Source organism: Borostomias antarcticus (genome assembly GCF_949987555.1).
Source record: "Borostomias antarcticus genome assembly, chromosome: 35".
Lineage (NCBI taxonomy): Eukaryota > Metazoa > Chordata > Actinopteri > Stomiiformes > Stomiidae > Borostomias > Borostomias antarcticus.
Genome location: NC_140268.1, coordinates 1,131,259 through 1,142,829, shown reverse-complemented (window position 1 = coordinate 1,142,829; position 11,571 = coordinate 1,131,259). Strand labels below are relative to the sequence as shown.

Sequence of the window (11,571 nt, the reverse complement as noted above, 5' to 3'; positions counted from 1 at the left end):
AAATAATATAATATATAATAATAATTAGAAATAGTCTAAATGTGGAATTGTTTGATTAAACGGTCCTCGAGCCCCTCGAGAACATTTGAATCCACCCGGTTAGTTCATGAACCGGCTGGGCCACGTCGGCTACTCTGCGTCACTAGTCGGGATGCGTAGGGGCTTCTGGGTAGTGTAGTTTCAAGAAGCGTTATTTTCAAGTGGCACGGTATGGTGTGATCCCTAAGTTCAAGGTATTACGTGGTATTCGGCAAGGATGCCCAATTACCCCTAAATTATTTATTTTTGTCACAATGCTGAAGGACAGCGTGTAAACACAGGACGAGTGGAGAGATTGAAAATAATGTTTTTAATAAAGAAAATAACCCAAGTGAGAGACAAAGAACAAAGGTAACTTAGCCAGAATGCATGTGAGGATTGAATAACCAACAGACACTGCAAATACAGGTGCAGATAATCAACAGCAGGTGAACCCACTTCAGTCCACAAGTCCCAGCTGCAGCCTCCTTGACTGCCCCCTGCTGGACACTCTTGGTCCCACCGGTGCAGTCCTGACTAAAGATATTTGGACAGAGTGACTGGAGAAAATGACATAGGCTACATTGAGCATTCTCAAGCCAGCCGCAGGAAAGTAAATCAGTATAATTATAAAAATAAAATAAAAAAATAAAAAAATACAAAAATAACATTATAAAAGTTTATTTCATTTCTTAATTGGTGTCTAGGTATGGAAATTGATTCTAAACACATGAATTATGGAGCCACTACTTCTGTCATTTGTGCAAATATCTCAATATCAAATTGTCCCTAAAATTCAGGCACATTTGAAAACAACATTATGAATTTATTACCTCATGGAACGTGTTTAACACCTGACAATTTCAGATGAGGATTGAATCTTAATATAAACAACCTACTCTGTTACTGCTATTTCATACCCTTCTTCCAATCCTCCATACTTGCCTGAAGCATGCACTTCTCCGTGAAGATTTAAAAGTATACTACTAGTGCAACAAGTAAGAACGCTCACTACAATCCTGTATAAATCCATGTGGATAAGTAGATAAGCCATATAAGCTCAGTGCAGGTGATGAAAAAAAGCATAGAAGCAAGCATTCTTTACACTTCAGCCTACAGTAGGTCTGCGATCTCCTCATACACTGTACAATGGATATGCACATACAACATGACATGGCTGGCAAGTACATAAGTGTCATATAAATTAATAGAATATATTCCTTGCTGAGGTCACACTCTACTCTCACATTCCAATGGCGGAGGTGCATAAAGATTTTGCATTGTCATCAATCAATCAATCAATCAATCAATCAATCAATCAATCAATCAATCAATCAATCAATCAATCAACCAATCAACCAATCAATCGATCAATCAAAGCTTTATTTGTATAGTTATATATATATATATATGTATATATATAACTGCCATTAACTGAGCCTCGGATGTATATTGCTCAGCGTTTCCCTGGTTACCAGTGGGCGTGTCTCTCCTTGGCAACCACCTCAAGGAAATGGGAGTGGCTTGCATAGAGGGAAAGGTTTGAGTCGATGTCGATCCATTGAACTTGCCCTGCGTCATCACCTGCTTGCAATGGGAGCTCGCTCACACTGTTACCTAGGTAACGATAGGGAAATGTATTAATTTTACAAGCACTGCAATGTGTTTATTCAAATGTGGAACGGAATGGATTTTTTTTTACTCGATAGTCTTGCAGAATGCATTACGGCAAGATGTGTTGACACTGTCACATAGTTCATATGTCACATATGTTCAAAGTGTTTTACAACCGACATCTAAAGTCCATGTCATGAAAATGACAACAGTGGATGGAATTGTGTGTCCCCTGATGTACTCTGGGTGGATTTACTGAGTAGGTAGAAGACGCTGCACTCAAATGCTTATGAATAATGTTATTTAATATAAGTATGGAGTTATATGCTTGACATGAGGTTAATACACATCACACACAGTACACCCACACCAGGGCGGGAAGATTTACTATGTACTGAACTGTAGATGTCATACTGCTGAATGTGATTGCTGTGTTGACTGTGGGTGGATTACAATCTGCATTAAAGTAGAATGTAAGAAAATATGATTTACATATCTACCTGTTTCATCATGAAAGTTGACGGCAACAGTCTCCATCCAAGCGTTGTCAGTATTTCTGGGGTCGTCGACATAGCCCTTGTAGACCTGAGGAAAGAGCAGCAGCTGTTTGTTTTATAGCCTCACTTTAGTTGTTACTTTTGTGTTCGTGAGAATAAAGCAACAATAGGCGCTTATTTTTTGATACAAACTTCAAAGACTGGAACAAAAGGTTTCATATCATGTATAATGTGTAATTTTTCCCCATGTCATTTCTTTTTTTTAAAGATATTTTTAGGGCTTTTCAGCTCTAATGTTATAGGACAGTTGAGAGAGACAGGAAATGTGGGAGAGAGAGAGAGGGGAGGACATGCGGCACAGGACCCGAGCCGGGAATCGAACCCGGGTCCGCCACGTGAAGGACTAGCCTTCATATGGTGCGCGCCTTACCCGGTGAGCTACCGGGGCGCCGCTCCCCATGTCATTTCTAAGTAAAGATCTAGTAAAACAGATAGCTGGATTGTAAAGAATTATAAACAGCAAGAAAGTTAAAGAGAGAGTGGTTAATGTGTACATGCTTGGTACATTATGGTATGAAATAACACAGGGCGAGTCTCTCTCCTGCAGACCTGGAGGCTGGGCGAGTTGAAGAGCTGGCCGATGCGTTGGTGGATCCTCTCTCTCTCCTCCGGCGAGGCATCCAGAGAGTTAAGGGCCTCCTCTGAGAACTCCCGCTGGAGAGTAAGAGACACCAGTTCCCCAGGGTCCACCATTCCCTAAATGGAACCAAGTTGAATCGGTTAAATGCACTTCTCTGTGTACTGCCCACCTGTGCTATTATTACAAAGTATTTTAACACGGCTTCCAGGCAATCGGAATCGAGAACCAGAACTAACCGTTGTATAATTTGTATTTTATTCCATGTTGGCTGTGTATTTTGTGTCATCTTGATCTATTTTACCTGTGAAGCACTTTGTGACTCTGTGCTGTGAAAAGTGCTATACTAATAAAGTTTCACACACACCGTTAGATACGCATACACACACAAAACGCAGTGACACTGTTAGATACACATATACACACAAAACGCATATGAATGCATCTTCACACACACACACACACACACACACACACGACGGAGGGTAGCACTGACCCCAGGAATGGCCCACTCTCCACAGTCTTTCCGCTTGATGGACACAAACTGCAGTACGGGCAGTTTGGACACGGGATGAGACACCTGCTGTCCAGCCAGATTCGTCTTCCATCTACAGGACAGGACACAGGACACCCTCAGGTCAGTCCGCTGGACCAATGGACCATATGACTGCATGTGAGGTTGCCTACATTTCTGAATTTCTGATCACAGCCTAGTCAATATGAAACAGAGGGTTTTGATGCTACACACAATCAAACTACCTAATAATGCACTATTCATAATATGTATAAAACTCAAGATGTTACAGAAAACATACTATTTCTTGTAAAGAGAGAGAACAACATTCATTTACAAGCAAAAAAAAAAGTGTAAAGGGGGATTGAAATTAGGGGATAAAGGACATTTATACTTGGTGACGATGGGATCTGCAGCATGATTGGGTCCCCATCGTCCCAGCAAACCTCTTCCTGTCAAACCAGTGCGGCCACGTGGGTTTCTAAGCGTGGGAAAGAGCAAACATCCTTTCATTTGATAAAGTTGATCATTTAAATGAGTCACTCCAGACCAAATTCGTTCTGAAAATGAGAGGTAGTTACACATACTGTACAGAATATTAGATAATGGATTAATGCTCACATTGGCTTCCCGTTCTCAACTTTGAAGTCTCCCTCATGACTTCTCCTATCAACAGACCCATCCAGAGTATTAAACTGTGGGGAGAATGACCTGGAATAACAAAATATCGAATAAGTTAATGACAACCTTCATACAGTCTCTACACATGTCAGCAGATGAATTATTCAATTCAGCCAGCGTTAGAGTAACACTTTGGGTATTCAAGCATAATTTACCCAAGATTAATGGACGCTCAATGCTCACATATGTCTCTATTGTCATTCGTCATCTCCCTCACCGATTATTTCAACACCAAAACATCCCAGAGAGAGGTTCTTTCCAACAACGCCCCCATGTCCACAGTCAGAGGACTATCATTTCGAAAAATCCTACCAGGACACAGATCTTAGGATTTGCCCCCTTTCTGCCTCTCACCCAATCTCAGGATCGGCCCATGCAGGCTGTTTGGCTACAGAAGGGGCAGTGTAGCTCACTGGGGTGTACTGGGACCAATCTCTCTTCCAATCCACCTCGACATCCGGTACGGGGCAGCGCTGGATCTCTGAGCCCGGGTACTGTGGGCATCTGGACTTGATATGAAGTGCTAGGGAATGCATGATGGAGGTGGTGGTACTGGACACACAGAGACTGTAGGCGCTGATTGAGAAAGTTCTACTGGTACTGAATTGGACAGGGGAGCATGAGACAGGAGACCTGGACATACAGTAAGAAAGAAAGAAAGAGAGAGAGAGAGAGAGAGAGAGAGAGAGAGAGAGAGAGAGAGAGAGAGAGAGGACAGAGTGTGAGAGAAGCATTATGTAGCCTATGGCCTCATCATTATGATAATCATATTACATATATATAATCAGCCTAATGTCGGATTACTATTAGCCTAATAAAGAGTTTAAAAGTTAATAGGTCTACCTGATCCCTGGAGAGCAGACGGTGAATGGAAGTCCTATAAGAATGAACGCCGAACGAATAGACCCAACCCAATTTCGTCCAACTCGTATCATTCCTGATCAACACAGTTTGATTATGTCTGCACGGTGTAGGCACCATGGAGGTAGAATAATATTATTATATAATAATATAAACATAGGCAGGCCTGCCCAAGTAATCAGGAAGTCATTTCAGTGACGTAGCCTACTTGTCACAACCCACGTGACGATACGACCTCGCAGGGGTAGTATCGTATAATTTATTTCACTGTAATTTCAAAACGAATAAACTGTAAATCTAGCGTTATTCTGTTATTTGTGTCTAAACCAATAATGGAAAGAACACTTCTAAAAGGGCATGTTTTTGGTTATCTGTCCGTTCCTTTTATCATTATTTTTGTCTTGGTTTCTTCTTCTGTTGTTTAATGGCGGTTGGCAAACAACTTTTCGTGTGCATTACCGCCATCTACTGGAATGGAGTGAAAATCAAAATGGGGTATTCGTTCTGATACCATAATATTGGACAAACTAGCATCATGTCCAATCCCAAATTGCCATATTAATTGAACTGCCGCTGCTGCTGCATACAGTAATGTTACAATACTGTAAAACATATTGGTGCGCTGTGGTCTCACCAAATAAACATTTTTTTAGGACAGTCTGAAGATGTAGCGTAGCAATTGAGGTGTCAATTGACCAAATAATGTGTGAGGAGTAGGTTTTGATTGTTTTTCTCAAACTGTCAAACCTGAGTGATGGACTTCATAATTCCTGCCAGCTCAAAGCATATGGAGGTTTCTGCTCACTTGGGCCTACATGTTGGTGGTGGTTAAAAAGTGATAGCATATACACCTGATTTGTTATGATTGTTTTACGTTTTAAACTTCAGACGGTTGCTGTAGCGTCTTCTGGTATAAGTCCAGTGCTATGTGCAAAGTTTGGTGATTTTTCATGCATGGGAAGTCAGACCGACTACGAAGAAGAATATTGGGCCATTGAGCCATTGAGCTGTGGGACCATAAGAGCTGTGGGACCATTGAGCTGTGGGACCATTGAGCTGTGGGACCATTAGAGCTGTGGGACCTTTGAACTGTGGGACCATTAGAGCTGTGGGACCATTGAGCTGTGCGACCATTGAGCTGTGGGACCATTGAGCTGTGGGACCATTGGGCTGTGGGACCATTGAGCTGTGGGACCATTGAGCTGTGGGACCATTGAGCTGTGGGACCTTTGAACTGTGGGACCATTAGAGCTGTGGGACCATTGAGCTGTGGGACCATTAGAGCTGTGGGACCATTGAGCTGTGGGACCATTAGAGCTGTGGGACCATTGGGCCGTGGGAACACAGACACGCTCCCCCCCTAAATATGGAACCAGATGTGGAGATAATATATGGAGTGATCTGGAGGCCCTTCAAAAAGTTGCAATATTGCTTGTTTGTTAGACTTTTTAAATGACAGCAGCACATCACACGTGGATTATGCAAAAAAAAAAAAACATTCTATTGTAATATCTATACGATATTATTCATAGCCTTTAATATATGACTTCACATTACTTCTATTTTGTGATTTCACCTGCTCCAATAGCAAAAACTATTTCACCGTCTGCCTCCAAGAACATGCACGCCCACTTACCGGGCACGGACAGTTCACGGTACCGACGTGTGGCACGCGCATTCACGGTACCGGAGTGTGGCACGCGCATCTCCGCCCCTGGTGGAGACAGACCCGCGCGCTCGCACGGAAACCATTTCCACGGTAGAGAAGAGGGCCCCGGTCGACTCGTCTGCATCCATCTGCGAATCGGTCCATCCTAGGAAACTAACAAAACCTTCTAGAAACCCCTTAAACACCCAGAGAGACGCACTAGGTCTTCAACCTTCAAAATATCAACCGAGAATAGTGCATTTCCACACTGAATCATGGCGGATTCGAGCAGCGCCGCGGCGGCGGGTGGAGCCACGGGCTCGAGTGGTGCTGCCGCCGGGGCTGCCGGCACAGAAGGAGCCACCGGAGCCGCGGGGTCTAAGACCGGGTCGGAGTCTGTGAAAGGGCAGATATTTGACGTCGGCCCCCGTTACACCAACCTCTCCTACATCGGGGAGGGGGCCTACGGGATGGTTTGGTAAGAGAGAGAGATTAGACGCGGTGGATGTGTGTGAAGACAACAACGAAACAAGTGCACCTTAGCTAGCTAGCTAGTGCTAGCGAGTGCTAAGCCAAGATAATTGTTTAGCATGCTAGCTAGGTAGCAAACGTTAGCAAGCTAGCTAGTTAAATCATGTCTCTCTACAGTAACAACTCATGACATTACCCTCCTAGCTAGGCTAACTGGGTTGTGATTTATCACCCCGTTTCCTTGGTGTGCGTAGCAGGTAGCTAGCGTTAGCATGTAGCTAGCGTTAGCATGTAGCTAGCGTTAGCATGTAGCTAGCGTTAGCATGTAGCTAGCGTTAGCAGGTAGCTTAGCGTTAGCAGGTAGCTTAGCGTTAGCAGGTAGCTAGTTAGCAGGTAGCTAGTTAGCAGGTAGCTAGTTAGCAGGTAGCTAGTTAGCAGGTAGCTAGTTAGCAGGTAGCTAGTTAGCAGGTAGCTAGTTAGCAGGTAGCTAGTTAGCAGGTAGCTAGTTAGCAGGTAGCTAGTTAGCAGGTAGCTAGTTAGCAGGTAGCTAGCGTTAGCAGGTAGCTAGCGTTAGCATGCTAACCTTAGCACATTTCTAAACACTCCCTGTTAGCAACAGATTGTCATGTCAGAGGCTTTTTTCCCCCTAATCTCAGTGTAAATCGGTTAGCATTAATGCTAATACCACCTGGCTGGTTGTTAGCATAGCTAGCATTAGCACTACATTAACTACAACCCACTACGGATGAGCTTTAGCACTAAACGTAAAAGGCGTGGCTGTGTGGAGCTAACGATACAGGAAATGAAAATGAGTGATTGAGCAAGCTTAGTTATGCTAAATGAACACTTAAATAATGGGATTGGTCTAATACCTGGATAGCAAGCTACATTATTGATATTTAGTAATTTACTATCCAAACAACAAGTATAACATTCAATCATAGTTTTGCTATAAACAGGGAAGTTAAACCGAAAACGACTACTTAGTGCTAAGAAGAAAACTATGAGAATACTTGAGTTAAGTGTCCGAAATGCATACTACCTGCTATATAGTAGGCGAGATGCAGCATGCTACATCAAAACTGTGCATACTGTATTTCGCCTACTATATAGTAGGTAGTATATAGTATGTAGTATGCCTACTATATAGTGCCTACTATATAGCAAGTAGCAGGTAGTATGCATTTCGGACACGGCCAATCTTTTTTTGAGGCCTTAACATTTTCACCAAACGTAGACACTTTAGCGGGTTGCATTTCAGATCGGTCATGGGTTCGTTCATACGAGTGTACATTTCATCTTGTGGGCCGGCGCTTTATCAAGAATGCACCATCTAAACCACGATAAGGACACCGGCTCGTACATGTTGACTGTGGTCGTGTTAATCTGAGTGTATCCTGGTTGTGTAATACATCATTTAAACATTTGCATACCTGCGTCTTTAACAGAAGATAAATCAGATATCTATTTTGTTAGAATAAATCCAAGTAGGGCAGATTGCTACTGTACATTTGTACATAGTCTTGGACACCATTCAATTGGCACTGGTAGTTCTTATCAACACAACTCAATCCAGTGATTATCACTCTATGAACTATCCCCTCTATTCCTTCTTATGGTAAAACTAATAATTAATTTGATCGCTCTTAGATTTATCGAACGTCTATTTGCTTGACCTCTCATTTCCAACGATCATGTCAAATCGTGCCGAGCCTTAAAAATATACAAGACGAAGATGAGCCACGTTCTAGAAATGGTCCATGCTGGTCTTGTCACTTTGCTGAATGTCTGTGAAGAATGTACATAGATGTGCAGTGCGTATGTAACCCGAGCCCCCCTGTCTTCACCGCACCCCAGCTCGGCTCTCGATAACGTGACGGGCCAGCGCGTGGCCATCAAGAAGATCAGCCCGTTTGAGCACCAGACGTACTGCCAGCGCACCCTGAGGGAGATCAAGATCCTCCTGCGGTTCCACCATGAGAACATCATCGGCATCAACGACATCTTACGGGCCCGTCGCCTCGAGTGCATGAGGGATGTGTATCCTTTTCTCCGAGCGGGACCCTGGTGGATGTGCGTGTGTGCGTGTGTGTGCGTGTGTGCGTGTGTGTGTGTGTGTGCGCGTGTGTGTGTGTGTTCGTGTGCATCCGCGTGAATGTGTGTTTGTGAGAGAGATATTTCTGTGTGGGTCGGTTGATTTGTGTGGGCTGATTTTGTAGAGGGGTTGGTACACAGGTCTTTCATTGATGGTGTGTGTGTGTGTGTGTGTGTGTGTGTGTGTGTGTGTGTGTGTGTGTGTGTGTGTGTGTGTGTGTGTGTGTGTGTGTGTGTGTGTGTGTGTGTGTGTGTGTGTGTGTGTGTGTGTGTGTGTGTGTGTGTGTGCGCTCATCTGATCTCATGCCAGTACTTACACAGTGAGCTCAGTGGAAGGTTAGAGGTCGTGCAGAGAACATGACTCATCATATACATACAGTAACAGACCTTGGGTAGTTTCTTGTTGAAGAACAGGTGATATCATATGGAGATCGCTCTTTTTAAACTACAGTGCTCTTTATGAAATACAGTGCTTATGACACCTTGCTGAATGCAGTCTAGTGGCCCCGCCCAGAATTAAACTGAACCTTCCCTCCCAGACACTTGAGCCCATCTGAATGTTTTGATTGGTGGAAAAATTCCACTCGGGCTAGCGGAAAGACTACATCATTGTTCAAAGGAACTGATCCAACTCCGTCAGATGGATGAGTGAAGGCTTGTTTGAAAATGCAAAAATGCATCCTTCCTCATTTCCTGAAATCATTGATCTGACGTGACTAGATTGCACCTTAGTGGAGTGGATTTCCTCTCCCTCTTGTTCGGTTGAGGTCCGCACACAGCTACTCCACAGGACTATTTATTAGGTCAAAGGTGACAACGTTTCGACCCGTGTGGGTCTTCGTCAGGTCTCCCAACGTTGTCACCTTTTACCTAATAAATATCCCTGTGGAGCAGCTGTGTGCGGACCGCAACCTTACTTTACCAGATGTCATTTTGTCCCGCACCAGCGTGGTGGATGTGCTCGGCGTACATTTGATTGTATTTCATCTCCTTGACCGGCGTCCCAAGCTACATCGTGCAGACGCTGATGGAGACGGACCTGTACAAGCTCCTGAAGACGCAGAAGCTGAGCAACGACCACATCTGCTACTTCCTGTACCAGATCCTGCGAGGCCTGAAGTACATCCACTCGGCCAACGTGCTCCACCGGGACCTGAAGCCCTCCAACCTGCTCATCAACACCACCTGTGACCTCAAGGTCAGCCGCCGCCGCGCGCGCACGACATTCACACACACTTTTTTTTTTGTGTACTTTTTAGTGGCCGGTGCTCTCGACTGCTTTCTCTCTCTGAGGTTTTTTAAAATGGTAAATGGACTACACTTGTAAAGCACTTTGGATAAAAGTGCTGGATAATGGCCTCTCGTTCGCCCGTTCACACACCGGTGGCGGCAGCTGGCGTGCAAGGTGCGTGCTCATTGGGAGAAATTTGGGGGTAAATGTTCTTGCTTAAGGACACGTCGACGCGAGGAGGCGGGATTAGAACCGCCGACCCTACGATCATTGGACGAGCCGCTCTACCTCCTGAGCCACAGCCGCCCTATCGGAGACGAGAGAGAGAGCTGCTGTCATTGGCTCGGCTTCTATTCAGACATTAGTAACAGAAGAGGGAGATGATTAAATGGATCAATCAATCAATCAATCAAAGCTTTATTTGTATAGCGCATTTCATACCCAGAGGCAACACAATGCGCTTTACAGAGAACAAGGGAGGTGGGCATACGACCCACTCTCTACATATTCCAGAGGGAAGCAAAAAAACAGTAATCACACAGGATGACCCAGGAAAGGCAGAATAAGGGGAATCTCTTAAAGTGGAGGGCAGCGTGGGGAGTTAAGGCTGCAGAAGGAGTGCCATATCGAGGCATGTTATTTAGCTTTTAACTACTTGTTTATTCCAGTCCTTTCCATTGGCTTTAAGCCCTGTCATTTCTAGTGCGACTAGCCCCGCCCAAAGCTACCGCAGGCAGTTTGATACAAGACTAGAAGGATTCAACAACTTTCGGACTCGCCCCTCTCACGAGTGCGTACTCGTACACTCCCACACATTTAGCGTCGGATCGGTGTTGGCTCACCGCCACACTCGGGTCTAGTAGCGAGGAATGCGTTTCACGCTGTTTACCGAGAGATAAACCCAGCTGTTTCCTTCTTTTACCCCCCAACTCTAGAATACCTCTGAGGAATACAGGCAGCTAATATCAACCTGGATTCGCTGAGTCATATGTGCTTGGTCGGGGATAGCGCACACATGTGCAAAGGCTTGGGGTCGACTCGTACTTCTGATTAACATGTCCTCTGTCCCTACCAAGACCTTCAAGGTGATGTGGATGAGGGGGAAGAGGTCAACCGCCATCTTCCAAAAATACTTCGACCCTTACTGCTTTTGTCTCGTCGCTCACTCGTTCATTGATGTTGTATAAGTCTTTAACTTGGCTGGTGTGCACGGAGCTAGTTTGACGGCTGAATGTTTTGTGCCCGGTCAGATCTGTGACTTCGGGCTAGCGCGGATAGCCGACCCGGAACATGACCACACCGGCT

General features: G+C 44.6%; 2 protein-coding genes across 2 annotated transcripts in view; one reads left to right on the top strand and one right to left on the bottom strand.

The window, feature by feature from the left end:
• Nucleotides 1-330: 330 nt before the first annotated feature.
• Nucleotides 331-4,937, bottom strand: LOC311327946 (ADP-ribose pyrophosphatase, mitochondrial-like). The gene is made up of 8 exons (XM_084461056.1): nt 4,805-4,937; nt 4,316-4,594; nt 3,902-3,991; nt 3,675-3,761; nt 3,263-3,374; nt 2,739-2,885; nt 2,133-2,217; nt 331-1,635 (listed from the first exon to the last, which is right to left on the bottom strand). Exons 1-8 carry the CDS (start codon nt 4,894-4,896, stop codon nt 1,490-1,492), a joined length of 1,038 nt encoding a protein of 345 aa, XP_084317182.1. The 5' UTR covers nt 4,897-4,937; the 3' UTR covers nt 331-1,489.
• Nucleotides 4,938-6,600: 1,663 nt separating this feature from the next.
• LOC311327941 (mitogen-activated protein kinase 1-like) overlaps nt 6,601-11,571 on the top strand; it is a 9,852-nt gene continuing 4,881 nt past the window's right edge. The window contains exons 1-4 of the mRNA XM_084461051.1: nt 6,601-6,948; nt 8,799-8,981; nt 10,044-10,233; nt 11,517-11,571. The exon at nt 11,517-11,571 is cut by the window's right edge and continues 62 nt beyond it. Of these exons, the coding sequence (XP_084317177.1) occupies nt 6,746-6,948; nt 8,799-8,981; nt 10,044-10,233; nt 11,517-11,571 (631 nt within the window). The 5' untranslated portion in view covers nt 6,601-6,745. The remainder of the gene's footprint in view (nt 6,949-8,798; nt 8,982-10,043; nt 10,234-11,516) is intronic.